The sequence below is a fragment of the Solanum verrucosum genome, unplaced genomic scaffold (genome assembly GCF_900185275.1).
Source record: "Solanum verrucosum unplaced genomic scaffold, falcon-dt-bn FXZP01000120.1, whole genome shotgun sequence".
Taxonomy (NCBI): Eukaryota; Viridiplantae; Streptophyta; class Magnoliopsida; order Solanales; family Solanaceae; genus Solanum; species Solanum verrucosum.
Genome location: NW_026020714.1, coordinates 911,601 through 929,082, shown reverse-complemented (window position 1 = coordinate 929,082; position 17,482 = coordinate 911,601). Strand labels below are relative to the sequence as shown.

Sequence of the window (17,482 nt, the reverse complement as noted above, 5' to 3'; positions counted from 1 at the left end):
CAGCTTGGCACTATATAGAAACAAAATTCGTACCTTGAGACATATTAGCAATTTCCTTATGTAGCTGGAAAATTCTCATACGATTCACCTTGTTGAATATCTCCTTTAGATCTTCCCACATAGCATATGCATTGGATCCACATACTATTTCGTTCAGCAAGTGATTTGAAACAGAGTTCATGATCCATGAATGTACAATGGCATCACATTTGTCCCATAAATACTTCAAATTATTCCTCTATGCTTCTCTTTTGCAGGCTCCATTCACGAAACCCAGTTTTTCTTTTCCGAGCAGAGCAATCCTCATCGATCTGCTCCACAATCCATATTTTTCAGCTCCAGTCAACTGAGTTGGAACTAGAATCGATCCTGGAGTATCTGACGCCTGCAAATACAGAACATGATTGTGATCAATCCCTATCGTTGCCTGTGGCTAAGCATTCACATTTTCCTCGATCATAATTCTGATCTGGATCTAGCTATTTTGCGGAAAATTTTCACAAGTCTTTGGTGCAAAGCACCTGCTCTGATACCATGTTAACAATTCAGATCATAGAGAGAAAAGAAATGTGAATTGCATTGATTGAAGAAGAGGATAGTTTGTTACATTGTTCATTCTGCACTAAGTGCCCTATTTATACATCGTGTAGTTGATAATTGCTTCTAACAAACTAATGTCTCAGCAACTCTAATTAACATGCTTAACTAACTCTATCACTTATATTGCATGCTTCAACACTACTATATCAACATGGCAGCTTAAAGTCAATTTATAAACGTTTCCACTATAGGCCAACAACTAATGTCAATTTATAAATGTTTGATAGGAGATGTATTTTAGAATTCTATTGTATTATTTTGTTGTACAAATTCAGAAAATGCAGCATCACTGTCATTCCCCCCTTATTGTGTGGCTCAATGGAGGTACATTTTTGTAATAACATTAATTTTCATATTATTAATTTGATTGAATCGTGTCCCCAACGTATCCATTTTGTCGAATCTAAACTTTTAGGTTATGATTTTTCATCTGTGAATTATGGTGCTTTTAGAAAACATGATTCTTATCAGCCAAGTATATATTGATGAGAGCCTAATGTATAATAGTCATTTTTAAAATTTAAATGATTTTTCTTATTACTTGACTGATCAATATTGAAAAGATTTTACTACCCAAAAGTTGGACAACAATGATTGTTTGATTTTACTCCAGAATACAGTCACAAAGTTAAACCTTTGACTTATAATTTATGCAAATAAAACTTTAAGCAATCATTTGGAAACATGCTAGAAGTATTTGAAAACATGGTAACCAGGGGCAGATCTATGTATCATGGTGGGGGTGCCACGACACTCAGTGGTCTCGATTGAAATTTTATATATACATGTATATATGTATGTATATATATATATATATATATATGCATAAAAAGCTTATGAATAATAAACTTGCCACCCCTAGACACAAGTAGGTGCATGGTGCCAGTGGTTAAGGATTGAGGTTTCGGATTCCTCGTCGTCGCAAGTTCAATTCTTTATTAGCTCATTTTTTAATGCATTTTCCGTTTCTGTTGCAAAAATAAAAATGTTGGGGTTTGGACTCGAACACGCAATCAACACATGAAAGAACAATGGTTATACCATTAGGCTATGGGCAATATTTGTCTCTAATAAGCATTATTATAATATGGTATATGTAATCTTTAATATATATAGTAGAGCCATCAATATGGGCTAGGCCCGTTGGGCCGGCCTGGCCTAACCCGGGATTTGATAGGACTGGGCTACAATTTTTGGAGCCCATTTAAGAAAAGGGCTTTTTAGCCCGGCCTGAATAAGCCTGCCGATTTGTGGGGCTTGAGAAATATTGTTAGGGTCGGCCCATGGGCCAAATAAAATTAATTAAAATATAAAAAATAAAATAGAGTATTAAAAATAACAAGAGTCTAAACTCAAAATCAGTTTAAAGTTTGAAATATTACAATTTAAATACAAATTATGTTTATAAAATACATATTACGTAAAAGAAAAATTCCCTAAAATTTCTAGGAATCACTACATAGGCCGTAGACTATGGAATATTGTCATAATTTTTTGTGTTTTATTATGACATTGGAAAACAATTTGGTTTATATTTTTATTTAGCTATTTATGTTTTTACTTGAAATCAAACTTAATAAATATTATAATGATAATTTTATTTGTAGATTTGATTAACAAGTAGTAACACTAACATCATGTAATATTATCTTGTCGATATTTATGATAATATTTTTAAATTATAATTTAATTTAAAAAATATATTTTTACGTAAAGAGGGTTGGCCCGGCAATTCCTTTGCCCACGTACTTGTGGGCTGGGCCGACCATTTTCTGGCTCACACCAAAAATGGGCTAGCCCGGTCTGACCCGTCAAATTTCAAAGCCTGTATGGGCAAGCCCGGATGGGGTGGGCCAGCCCATATTGACATCTCTAATATATAGTAATATGTGTAAAGATTGCAATTCAAATCCATATGATATCAAGTTATAGAAGTTCTAAATTTGATTTTTGCTGACATTTTTTCGTTATACTTTTTATTTTATTTTTGAAGCATAGAAAAGTACTTCAATCCTCCGTCTAAATTTATGTGACACAATTTTTTCTAAGTCTATCATGCTAATAAAAGAATTGAGACGGACGGTGTAATATAATAGTTAGACGAAAACTTACAAACGGGTGAGACTTAACGAGTAATAATTTGATCAATTCAATCAACTTAACGGTATGACACCTACAACCTTCAAATCCTAGATCCACCTCTGAAGGTAACATACAATTGTTGGCCCCCCGTGCTTGCACGGGCCAATACAATCTGGTATATATATATATATTCAATAATTGTGGTTTTCAAATTTTATGTCTTTTGTGGATATTCATTGAGTGAGATTTAATAAGAAATATGAATTATGATATTGCAAACAACTCAAAAATATTATTGTTGCTAAATGTTTTCACAAGTCAAAATTGGATTCCTTGTAGTAACAAAATATTATATATGGCAACAAAATACATTGTTGTATTAACTTATTTTTGGCAACAACTATATATTTTGTTGCATAAATTTTTCGCATCGTAGTTTATTGCAATGGCATGGAACATGTTTATTGTTGGGAAAAGCATTTTAGGCAACGACATCTAATATGGCAACAAAATAAAGTTATTGGTAAATGCCTTTCTTCTGTAAAGCACTTAAATTTGTTGGTCGCACATATATTCGGCCTATTTATGAATTGAATATTATAACACCATCATCCAACATGATAAGATACATATATGATACATAAAATTGAAAATGAAAGTAAAATGGTTGGCTTGCCAAACACTACAAGAAAAAGGCTTATTAAAGACCAACATTTAGGGACGAGTCAAAAATCTGGTCTGTGAAAGTATGTTTATAGGGACGAGTTTTGCTTATTGTCTCTAGTTTGCAATTTTATTTTATTTTCTAACGAAGGTGCTAAATCTGGTCCCTAGATTAATAAATAACTAGTCCCTAAATATAAATTTAGTGGGTCAAAAGGCACCAATCACCACTCACATAACTTAAATCTATTTCTCTTTCTTTTTAGGTGTAGTAACAAAATCTATTTCTTATAAAATTCCTAAGCCCTAATCTTCTCATCGTGAAGTTGCCATTGCGTCCCCCTTTTTTTCTTCATCTCCAGCAATGAAAGATCCTTCTTCGGTATGACAAACATCCCTAATCTCAAAGTTCTTCTATAATGCTAAGTCTAGAAATTGACGAAGCTCTTTTTCTCCCCTTTTCATGGAACCCACCTACAAGTGTTGCTGCTTCAATTTGATGAAGAAGGTTACAGCAAGGCTTCGCAACAGCTTTGATAATGAAGGAAATGGTGGTAATTTTTTATTTCACGTATCAGGTACAAATAGATTTATGAAATTCTATGAAATTTAATGAGCGATTAATTAGGATTTTTTTTCAGGTTTCTCTTATCTCGATTTGGAAATCCAATCGCACCGTCCTATTGGTACTAATTTCACTTTGTATGTATTGTGTTGGCTGCTGAAGGAGTGTGGTTGTGTTGGTTGCTCAAGGAGTGCGGTTGGAGAAAGTAACATTTTTCTTGTTTTGTTAGTTTACTTAATATTTCAAGTCAAACTGTTCTTTTTTTTATGGAATTTCATATACAATAGCAATGAATGCGTCTGATATTGATGAAATATTTCTAACTCTATCAACATTCATTGTCGCTATCATCCAGTGGAGATTTCAAAAGAGTGAATGTTATCTCGAAGTTATACATATCGATGTAGTTAGCTTTGGAATCTCACATTTTGGAATTAATGAATTTCAATTTCTTGAATTGTTACTTCTTGTATCTGATTTTCGGTATTTCCTTCACTTGATATACTCATTACCAATATTTATTCTTTTAAATTTTGACTTTTGCTTGTTCTGTTCTTATTATTAATTAGAGTGTATCAATTCTATAAGTAGAACACAAAATTTAACTTGTATATGTTTAACAATACATTATTTGTTGTGTAAATACTTTTTTCTCTGTTGTCTATTCATTTTCAGGTTTCTGATCATCACAAGTTCTGTGAACAGTCCGGTTATAGTTCTCAACTAAGGTAAGAAAAGATTTATCCAAAGCACTTGATCTTATGATTAATTACAAGTGCAGCCCTTTGTGTACTTCATTAAGTAGTGCAGTCCTTTGTGAAAATCAGAGGGAAAAGTTCAACAATTCTTAAATGTTATGGACCTTTGAACTCCATATTTCACCTTGCTTGGTATGTTGAATTGTTAATAGTTCATGCATTGTAGCATAAGCTTACATCTTATGCTTATAATTGATAGATAACTTTTGAAGAGAAATAATTTCATGCCCAAAAATATAGTTACTTTCGCTTGTTCATTTGCCTGGGAAAATCTACTCAAACCAGTTGAGGTGTAAAACACATGAAAAGCTAATAGTTTAGATGTATTTTTGACCTTTAAATATAGATTTTGTGCCATTTCTTTCATTCACAAGACATGTAACTACACTCTAATATCTGTGGAATAGCCATGTGAGGTATTAGGGTCACCTAGAGAATCCATCTCCAGGCACATTGTTTAAATGATTGAACTAAAAATGATCCAATTCACAAAGCCTAGTTGATTCTCATATTATGCCTTCTTCATATAAACCTTTAGAGCACATTCAATCATGCTTCCTTTATGAAATTTAAAACTCGATTTCACATCCAAAAAATATAAGATTTACCAACAATCTTGTTGTTCAAAAAGTCGCAGTTTGCTTGGTATTATAACTCCATTGGTATTGTATATTTTTTATACTATTGTGTTTCTTTACTGAGATGCTTTCATCATATATCACATATGAGAAGCATATGTGGTATGAATAAAGGAAGGCTTGGCCAGAAAATAGGAAGCGAATCAAGGGGTATTTTTGTCAAGATGGCATACAGGGATTTATACATGCATCATTAGTGTCAAAGGTTATATTTTATGAATAATGTTTGCACAAGCAAACAATCTAAGACATTTTTCTGGAAGATCATCAATATATTGTAATGAAAGTTTTGTTAATTCTGTCATGTGGACTGCAAATCTTTTACTAGCTCGGTCGCAGGATCATTAGAGGCAATTAGGGAGTCGTTCTTTCCGAATGTATCTATAGTAAATTGTAAAGTTAAAAGTTGATAAAAACATGTAGCATAGAAAAGGGGAAAAAGTTAGATTTTGTATAGATGTTCCATCTAGCTTGCTGTGTATGTAGGCTTTTGCCCATCTAACTTATTGTGTATGTAGGCCTTTGAAATTCAGATTATATATACTTCATTGAAATGTCTATCAAATTAGTCGACTTTCACATTATATGTTATTAGCTAGTTCGTATATTTGTTAATTATTTTGTTAAGCTTCATTTCTTCCCTCATCCTAGTTCTAGTCATTTGATTGTGCTCAGCAGTTGAAGAGAGATTATAATAGTTTCTAAATGAACCTTTACAATATTTATTTCCATCGAACCTGCTCAAGAGTAATTGAAAAACTAATGTCCTTTTGTGTTGGTATTTGACCTCATGATTGCAGTTCAACATGAAAGGCATATGGAAAGGAAGCTGGCAATAGTTTAGCTGAACGAAATCGTGAACTATTTTCAGATTATTATTACTTGATAAGTATTTTTAATATTTTGGGGTGAGGATGCTCTGCTTGTTTATAGCTTATAACATAGAGTATGTTATTGCATTTTCCATTTTCGTATAACCAGCATGTTATTCCATTCTGTAAATTATATAAGGTCGAGAAGGGTGATCTAGAGAAACTTCATTGTAAAGGGAGGAACTTGAGATGCAGATGGGGAAAGGTCATGTTCAATGACTTTATCTCCTTGGGGACTTAATGTTGTTTAGGTATGTTTTTGTCTCTGACTGTAAAGATGTGAAAGTCATCTATACTCTAATTTTATTAGTGATGTCTTGACCATTAATCTGAAACTACATATAAATCTATAAATGACAATTAAATATTTCATAGAACTTTGCTTTAGAATTGAGCGTGACATTAAATGCATTGATTGGAATCTATTATCATATAGTCTAATTTTTCATAGTTTTTAATAATATTTATTATCTCTTTTATAGGATTCGAAGACTTGATGAGCCTACATGTCCCGAACCAAAAGAGAAGATGATGTTATCATTTTGCCGAGATTGTTAAGAAAATTTCAAGTTTTATGTAATGAATGTAATGACTTATATTGGATTGTACCATGCTATTTTGCTACTGATGGGATGTTGATCTATTCTTTTTGTAATTAATTATGTGTATATGTATATATATATATATATATATATATATTAAATAATGAGATTATTGATATTGTCTACATGCAATTGATATTTTATAATACAGAGTAAAGTTTTTCTAATACAAAACTTCTATTGACCAGATACCTTGTCCTAAAAGGTCTTTTAGGACCAGATAAGGTGGACTTTAAAAGTTTATAGATACAAAAAAAGTGGAACCATGCAACAATTTCAGGACCAGATATATGGTCCCTAACGGAGGTTTAGGGACCGGAACAAACCTGGTCACAAAAGTGTTTTAGGGACTGGTTACAAAAACTCGTCGCAATTGACTTTTAGCGAAGAAGCCTTTAGGGAAGAGCGGCGACCAGATTTTGCAGGTCTCTATTGACTTTTAGGGACGAGAATAAGCTTTTTAGGGACCAGATTTCTCTTCCCTACAGGCCATTTCTCTTGTAGTGAAAGAAACTCAAAAGCAAAGTCTGGTTTGATTCCATGACATCATTCTTGACAAAAAAAATTGATGACGAGCCACAATCTAAGTATAGGTTACTCTACAAGTTGCTCCAGCAGATTCAGTGAAGCCCAAATCACTTGGGTTGATTCCACTAGGAAGTTTACAATCAAAGTGATACAACAAGTGAGCCAGTGGAAAATAAGCATTAGCTAATCCAAATGATATCCAAGGGAAATTCCATCTTCCATTACCAAAATTGTATTATAAGTGTCTAGTGAAAAAAATATTACACTATAGATGATAAATATTTTTTTAATATAGTCTATCGTGACAGACTGACAGTACAGTCTTTTTGGTAGGCTCAAATGTATTTGGATTATGCCTCACGTGCAAATCAACTAGCTTTGTCTTCAGGCCCAACTTTCACGGGTGCAAGATAAAGGAAGCTAATGGACTCATAAAAATTCTTTTTATCTTTTATATCATGTAAAAAAGAAAAAAACTAGCAAAGGTAAGGAATAATTCCAACAAATTCATCATATTTAAGATAATATAAATATATTCTTTAACTCGAACATAATGACTCCATCATCCAGTATGATAAAGATACATTTATTAGAGGTAAAATTGAAAATGAAAGTACTATTGTTGGCTTGCCAAAGAAATTTAAAAGGCAAAGTTCTTTATTAAGATTGTGACTACACATAGTAGTAGAGTGAAAGAAACTAATTGGGGGTAGGGGTTGTCTATGATAATAAATCACAATAATTTTAACATGTGTGGTGCAATGAGTGACACGTGTCATGGACTTTCTATAAAATTATTACGAAAGAGAAGGAAAAAAATACATAATATATAAACATGTCATTTAACCTGACTTTATATAATATTTATATCCTTTAATTTTGGATGTACACAAGAGACACTTAAATTTGTATAGAGTTGAACTAGTAGATACATTAGTCTTACTTAGCGTTCTATGTGACAATTTGTATTCTATGCAACATCCTATGTGACATCCAACGCATATTATATCACGTAGAACTTGAATGTGTAGCTTATACAAGTTTAAGGGCCTGTTTGGCCATAGATTTCCCAAATAATATTTGGGAAAAAAATTGGCAAATAGTGTTTGTTCATACAATTTGCCATTATTTGACAAATATTTTTGGCAAATATCCCAAATACTAGTTTTTTCTAGTATTTGGGCCAAATCTCATTATTTGGGATCTTTTGAAAATTGAAATTTTACACCAAACTTTTATCTTTTACAAAAACACGCCCTATAGTAGTTGTTTGCGTTGTATTACATAATTTTTTACATGAACACCAAAGTAGTGATGAAATATTCAGTGAATATGAAAGTGATGATATGGTTGTTGATGAAAATGATGAACAATCTGCTCAGGGCAACAACATCATGTGATTTGTCTACTTCACGATGTATGGAATGATGCTTGTTTCACTCAATGCAAACTACCACATTGCTCTAGTATCATGGACACTGCTTGTTATTTCTGGTAACGAAGATCCAATTGACTTGTAATACAAACTTATGGTTAGTTTTGATGGTTTTTAAAACTTATGGGTATAAATCAGATTTTTCTAAAAAAAGTGAAATATATTTCCCAAATACTATGGCCAAACACATGGTGAAATTTAATCAAAATTTTCACCCAAATAATATTTGCCAAGAATATTTGGAAATCTATGGTCAAACGCTAGCTAAATGTTTACTTGTGCACCCCCAAAATTTAAGGGTGTGTAATGACCCAGAAATTCATTTTTGAAAATTTCTGTAAAATTACCGTTTTATCCCTCCCGATAGTTGCCCCCAGTTATTTCTGATTGGTATGTGAAGTTGGTTTTGAAAGTTTAGTAAAAGGTTGAGATTTTCGGAAGTTTTTAGTTTTGGAAGGCTTAAGTTGGTTAAAAGTGGTTCTTGGTGTCAATTGAATTTTCGAGTCTCAAAATGAAATTTCATCAATTTCATCAATTCCTAAATGTGGAATTTGGTGTAGGAGCGACGTCAATTTCAAATTCAAAGTTGTTTCGTGGATTTGAGGTCTTAAGTTGGAAGTTTGGGTGATTTTGACCTTTGAGTTGACTTTGGTCAACATTCAGAGTTTAGATACTCGGATCAGATTTTTGACTATTCTATTTGATTCGGGGAATGAATATAGTCCACGAAGAGGTATTGGTTGATATTTTAGCAGTTCTTAGGTAAGTTTGGTCTTTTTGAGTGCTAAGTTAGTTAATTACGACTTTCACGAGTTTCGGGTCATGGAGACCTCGAATTCGTCTTTGGATGATTCCATTGAATCTAAAACGTCGAGTATAGTTGGGAAGCATACTTGGTTTGTGTGTATGATGTTCCGAACGAATTTAGAGGGTCCTTTCGGAGACTTGTGTGTTGGCTGAGTTTTTGCTTAGTCTGGTGCCCTCGCATTTGGGAAGGGTTGGTCATGTTAACGATAGATCCATCGCAATCGTGAAGGGTCGTTTTGGCAGGGTTTTGGGTCAATTTGACTCTGTTTTCCAAATTGTTTAATATGGGTGTTGTTAAATTCGAAACCTTATTGTGAATACTTGTTTGAATAGATTGTGTTAATTCGAAGATTGTTTGGAAGGGAAAAAGCTCAAGTATCAAGTGATTACTTCATTATTTGAGGCAAGTGAACTTCAGACCTTATTTGCAGTTTTCATTCCCAAATTTTTCCCTTTCTAATTTAACTTTTAACTCTAGTTTTTTTTTCATTTTAACTTTTGTTTTAATCATCAATATCAACACAATGAAATTATTTAGAGTTGCAAAAAGTATCTAGAATAGCTAGAAGCTTCAAGCACTACACCAAAAATGATCTTGCTAAATAAATATTTTTAACGATAATTAGCATTTTTTGTAAATATCTTTAAAGTCTATAGTGACATTGGATTTAATTATAATTAATTAATGTTGGTAAAGTCTTTAATACTCTTTATTAACGTGTATATTTATTATCGCTAAAAATTATATATTTTTATTATAGTGAAGAGTTGAGTCATGAATACTCAAATTTCAAAATAATTTAACTAAAAGTTGTCTTTTAGGAACATGACTACCCTTGCAATACTCTTATGTCCCACTTTTATACTATTATATAGCGTACACATGATTCTTTTCATAAACAATATTAAAATAATATTGCCATACAAATTAGTATATACACACATATATATATATATATATATTAATTTTTCAACACGTGCGTTGCACGTGATTACCCATTCAAAAAATATATGTTATAGTAAATAATATTGCTCATTTAAGCGAAGATTTGAATAATAAGGTTTGTACAAAATAATATTGCAGATTCTTTTATGAATGTTCAATGTGAATCGTCATATATATCTCTTATTTATGCAAACCTATGAAGATGGTCAATGAAAAATTATATTAGTTGCTTTGCACGTGTATTCCACGTTAAACTGTTTAAATGTATTTTTTAGAACTATTTTTTGTATATTAATTTTTATTTTATAAGTTATAACATAGTAGCTGACGTTCTTGTTGTTGGCTCTCTTATTTGACTTCTGGATTGACTGTGTACATATATCAAATATAGTTATCTGACTGTCCATAGTTAACTCAGAAAGGTTGCCTTTTTTTTACCGAAAAAACTAAAATCTAAAATAAAAGAATATATTCTATCTTTGAAATCATATATATAATCACCTATTTATCTTACACCCAACAAAGATATAGTTCATATACTTGTAAACAATTTTCAATTTATTTAACCAAGCATGATTTGTCAAAGGAAAAATAACATCATCGTGTTATCACATATATAGGGGCGGTATAATAATATGAAAAATTTTTGGTCAAAGGTTAATATAAAAAAAGATGAAACATAGAAATAATTAATTTAATAACTATGAGAATTCATAATATTATAACTAAAGAATGTTAAAGAGTGTGAATAACGTTTGCAATAATTAGTAATAACTAAGAGAATTTATAATGCTATAACTAAAGAATTAATGTGCAATAGTTGAATTTCTAATCAATTTTATACATACATAAATAAATAAGACTTTTAATTAATGTTACTACTTTTATATAGTTATTAGATTTTAATTTAGTGTAGGGACAAAATAAAAATGTTTATTTCATATTACTGAATATAAAATTTATTTTGTAAATGATAAATTTAGATGATTCATATATATACACATATTTTCACATCTATTGTGAGTTTTTTTTATAAAAAAAAAGAACTTAGAACATTATAAAATAATATATTTTGAAGTTAGAAGATCTTGTTAACTTGATATATAATACATTTGTGACATATATAATACTTTAATTTAAATACAGATGCCTAACATATATATATATTTGCATTAATGAAAAAAAAATCTCATAAAAATTAATTATTAAATAAATAATAAAAATAAACTAATACATACTATGTTTATATAGTAACAACTATTTTGAAGCAAACTTCTTGAAATCTAAATCACAAAAGTAGAAGTGATAAATAAAGTCGCTATTTTGTCTTGAACATCAAAAAAATAAATCATGATAATTATCTAACTCTTAAGAAGTCTAATAATTTTGGTAATAGTTATTCAGAAGCATATATCTACATCACAAGAGAAATTGTTAACAAAAACAAATGTATTTAGACTACTTCATGTTAACTTCATATATTGGAACATTACATACTAATGTATATATTAAGTAAAAAAATATTTCGTATATCATCAAAATTATTTTTCTCAAGTACTCGTGGTGGAATATACCTTCTTAGGATAGAACGATTTACTTCATCAGAATAGTGGTACCTCATATTCCGCTAAATTTCGAACTCACTCAACGACATAAATCACGCGAAAATTTTTAAAATGCAAGAAGAAGAAAAGTAGAAGATTAAAAAAAATTGTGGTTGAAAAATGAGAGGATGCCCCTCTATTTATAGTCAACAAAGGGTAGTATAGAAAGTATTTTTTCTGTCTTATCTGAAAAGTCATGACCTTTTTCGAGAAGTCACAATCCTTTGGAAAAGTCACAACTTATTGAAAAAGTTACAACTCTTTGGAAAAGTCACAACTCATCGAAAAATCACAACCCTTTGAAAAAAGTCACAACTTATCGAAAAAGTCACAACTCATCAAAAAAGGCACAACTCTTTGGAAAAGTCACAACTCATCGAAAAATCACAACCCTTTGAAAAAAGTCACAACTCATCGAAAAAGTCACAACCTAAGTTAGGGATATTATAGTAATTTAACATTCAAGTTAGGAGTTCATTCTTTTAAGGTAATATATATATATAATAATTGTGATTTTCTCATTTTATGTCTTTTGGTGGATATTCATTGAGTGAGACTCAATAAAAAAATATGAATTATGCTATTGCCAACAACTCAAAAATATTATTGTTGCTAAAACATATAGTACTAGCTCTCCACAAAATTTTGGCAACGAAACTAGTGTTGCAATTATATATATGTAAATATATGGCTACAAGAATAAGTTGTTGCTGAATGTTTTCACAAGTCAAAATTGGATTCTTTTCACAACAAAATATTATTTATGGCAACAAAAAACATTGTTGCATTAACTTAGCTTTTGGCAACAACTTTATTTTTTGTTGCATAATTTTTTGCGTCGTAGTTTATTGCAATGGCATGGAACAACATGTTTGTTGTTGCAAAAAGCATTTGAGGCAGCAACATCTAATATATGGCATCAAAAAAAAGTTATTGGTAAATGTCTTCCTTCTTGTAAAGTAGACACTTAAATTTGTGGGTAGCTCATATAATCAAGTTGACTTTCTACATGTTTGATGTTCAATTTATTACAGAAACATCTTTAGCAATGATATATGAAATTGAATATTCTTTCTGTCTAACAATTGTTGTCCATTATACTAAAAATAGTTGTCCAACAATACTTTTCCAAATTAAGAAACTCAAAAGCAAAGTCCTTTATTATGGTTTGATTCCATGACATTACTCTTGACAAAAAAATTGATGTAAAGCCACAATCAAAGTATAGCTTACTCTTTCAGTTAAGTCTAAATCACTTGGATTGATTCCAATAGGAGGTTTCCAATCAAAGTGATACAATAATTGAGCCGTGGAAAATATACATTAGCTAAGCCAAATAATTTCAAAGGGCAATTTCTTCTTCCACTATCAGAATTATATTATAAGTGTTCAGTGAAAAAATATTATTGCTATAAATAGTAAATATTTTTTTAATATAGCCTATTGTGACAAGACACTTTTTTTGGTAGGCTCTAATGTATTTGGATTATGCCTCACGTGCAGGATACAAATCAATTAGCTTCGTCTTCAAGCCCAACTTAAGGAAGTAATGGACCCATAAAAATTCTTGTATCTTTTACATTATGTAAAAAAGAAAAAACTAGCAAAGGTAAGGAATAATTCCAACAAACTCATCATATTTTAAGATAATATATAAATATATTCTTTAACTCGAATATAATGACACCATCATCCAGTATAATAAGATACATTTATTAGAGGTGAGATCGAAAATGAAAGTACTATGGTTGGCTTGCCAAGGAAATTTATAAGGCAGAGTCCTTTATTAAGGTTTGATTCCATGGCATCACTCTTGACAAGGTTGATGAGGAGTCGCGATCAAGTATAGGTTATTCTTTCTAGCACAAACTACTCCAGCAGATTCAGTTAAGTCCAAATGATCACTTTGATTGATTCCAGTAGGAAGTTTCCAATCAAAGTGATACAATAATTTAGCTAGTGGGAAAAAAATATTAGCTAGACCAAATGATATTCCCAGACAAATCCTCCTTCCACTACCAAACGGAAGAAATTCAAAATTATTACCAATAAAATCTATTGAAATCTTCTCAAATCTCTCAGGTTTGAAACATTCTGCATCATTCCAATATTTAGGATCTCTTCCGATAGCCCATACATTAACCATAACTTTTGTTTTCAAAGGAATAGTATAGCCATTTATGTCTACTTCTTCCCTACATTCCCTTGGGATCAAAAGTGGAGCTGGAGGATGGAGTCTGAAAGTTTCTTTAATGACCAACTTTAGGTATTTCAATTCTTCGACATCATTTTCATCAAAAGTTTCTTTTTTCCTGAAAGCATTTCTTACCTCAGCTTGAGCTTTAAAGAGTACACTTGGATTCCTCATCATTTCCACCATGGCCCAATCAATTGTTGTTGATGAAGTTTCGCTTCCCGCAGCAAACATGTTCTTTATTTATGAACAAGTTAATTACTTATATTCAAAAGTGGAGCTATAATGTTGGCTACGAATTCAACAGAATTCAATAGCTTTAGTTCAAACTTTGTATTTTTGTTGGAAAAAAAGTTTAATCTATGTGTGTGTGTATATATATATATATATATAGGGATAAGGCATAACCCCCCTAGACAATGACCGAAATCAGAGACACACCAAAACTTAACTAATGTCTTATTACCCTCCCTAAACACATTTTTTCGTATTTTTGTGCACCTTTTGTGCTGACATGGCACCTTCAACCACCCAAGTTGGTTGTGTCTGTACACACTCGTCCGCCACGTGTGTAAATATTTTTTATTTATATTTATTTTTTAATTAAAGTTAATTTTTATTTTTAAAAAAAATATATTCATATTTTCTTTATCTTGTATTTAAATTAAGTTAATACACATTTTTTTTTACCTTGTATCAAAACTTTTTTTTTACCTATATTCATTGTTTTTTTCTCTTTTATTTTTCTATTGATTTTATTTTCTTTGTCTTTCATTTTGATTTGATTTCAAATTTAATTCCAAATGTCTTGTATTTAAAATAAGATCATTTTGAACGGATATCAAAATAAGTGAATAAAATCAAATAAAACATAAAAAAATTAAAACGTTAAAATTAAAGGACGCTTTTAGATTATTTTTAAAAAAAAATACATAATTTTCTTAAAATAATTAAAAGTGAAAAGATAATAAATTACTCAAAAAAATTCAAAGTGAAAAGAAATTAAAATAATTAAATATATATAAGTTTTAATATCAATAAATATGTGTACTAACTAAGTATAAACTTACCAATCAAAAAATGATATGTGTCCAATTTGTGCACTCATCACTTGCCTTCAAGAGAGAGTGTGCACACTTTCTATGACATGTCAGCGTTTGTGGTGTATTTATTTCATTTTAAATTATTTTATGGGGGTAATAAGACTCTAGTTAAGTTTAGGTGTGCTTCTGAGATTTCAGGCATAGTATCAGTGGCGGAGCCAAGATTTTCAATAAGGAGATTCAAAATCTGGAGAAATAGACACATGAAGTAGCCAAAGGGGGTTCAACATCTATTATATATACCTAAAAAATTATTTTAACCATGTATAGATAGTATAATTTTCCGCCGAATGGGGTTCGGATGAACCCCCTAGCAATAAGCTAGCTCCGCCCCTGCATAGTATAAGGGGTACTTGTGGCTTATATATATATATATATATATATATATATATATATATATATATATATATATATATATTTAGAATGTAGTAAAGAAAAAGTAATGACCTAGAATTCATAAACTAATATTTTTGGCTCTGCCATTGCTTATATTAGGCTTATGCATAATGCATAAATATACCCTTTGACTTTATCTCAGTTCACATTTATGCCTTTTTACTTTGGGTGTGCACGAATAGACACTTAAACTTGTATAAAGTTGAACAACTAGACACACGCATCCTACGTGGCATCCTACATGACAATTTGCGTCCTACATGAATTATGCCACATAGGACTCATGCGTCTACTTGTTCAACTTTATACAAGTTTAAGTGCCTATTTGTACACACTCAAAGTTGGAGGACATAAATGTGAAACAAGACCAATATAAAGGGCAATTTTGTCATAGAAGTACGATTGCTAGTTCTATTTACAATTATGCAATTTGAGAATACAAGTGCAAGTAAGGTCTTGAGAGGGTATATTTGTACATAACCTTGTTCTTATATTGTGAAGATAGATAAATTATTTTCAATAGATGACTCAATGCATATCACACTTAAGTAACAATAAGGAAAATGTACTTACAAAAATAATATCTTTGATATTGTCGTTGGTGATTGGAAATTGAAAACCTCCCTCTTTCATTAGTCTTAGCAATGTGGCAACTAAATTACCTTCACCTCCTAACTCGCCATTATTCTTGTGCTCATTGATGATGTTTTCAAGAATGGCATCTAATGCATGGTGAGCATCCATAATTTTACCTTTCATTCCACATAACACATGAAGAAATTTTAGTGATGGAAATATATCAGCCACATCAAATCCTTCCATTAAACGTGATGCTTTTTCAACGAGTAGTATAAGTTCGTCTTGTTCTTTGAATACTTTCCCAAATGCTGATCTACATATCATAGAGCTCGTGAATTGGTGAAACTTGTTTGTTGCATTAACTGTCTCACCAGAAGATAATCGGAAAAATTCAATCATATGAAGAACTTCATCTTGTCTAATAGAGTTGAATGATTTAACATTTTTGGCGCTAAGCAATTCTAATAGACATATTTTACGCATTTGTCTCCAGTAATCTCCATAGGGGGAAAATATAACATCGGTCCTGTTATATAGGAGAATCTCGACAGCTAGAAGACTGGGCCTAGATGCAAAAGCGAGGTCATGAGTTTTTAGCACTTGTTTAGCCATATCAGGAGAAGTAACAACAACTAGAGAAACTTCACCTAGCTGAAGGTGCATAATTGGTCCATATTTTTTTGCTAAATCTCTAAGGACTTGATGTGGAAGTCCACCTAGCAAATGAAACATGCTTCCAATTAAAGGAAATTTCCATGGACCTGGAGGCAATCTTTTGGTTTTGCTATTGGAATTCTTCCATTTAATTAACAAAAAGAGGAAAGACACAAAAAGGAAAAGGGAAAAGATATTGAAGAAGTGCATATTTTGGGAGGGTTATTTGGCTTGATAGGTTCTTCAAAGTGTTGTTCACAAATTAGATGCTTGTAAATAATTGAAAAATGAGACTTTATATACTTTAACAAAGAACTAAAAAGATTAGGATGCAAATCATTAAAAATAATTCGATAAAGTGTAAGTCACAAAAGAAGGCATACATTAGGTTGTCCTTATTAAAATCACTTAATATTTTCTTTTAATTGACTTTTATTTATAATAGAGTATTTAATG

General features: G+C 30.9%; 1 protein-coding gene across 1 annotated transcript in view; it reads right to left on the bottom strand.

The window, feature by feature from the left end:
- Positions 1-17,243, bottom strand: part of LOC125812599 (premnaspirodiene oxygenase-like) — a 105,648-nt gene extending 88,405 nt beyond the window's left edge. Inside the window, exons 1-2 of the mRNA XM_049492091.1 lie at positions 16,367-17,243; positions 13,892-14,531 (exon numbers count right to left, since the gene is read on the bottom strand). Of these exons, the coding sequence (XP_049348048.1) occupies positions 13,908-14,531; positions 16,367-17,236 (1,494 nt within the window). The 5' untranslated portion in view covers positions 17,237-17,243 and the 3' untranslated portion in view covers positions 13,892-13,907. The remainder of the gene's footprint in view (positions 1-13,891; positions 14,532-16,366) is intronic.
- Between the last annotated feature and the right edge of the window lie 239 nt (positions 17,244-17,482).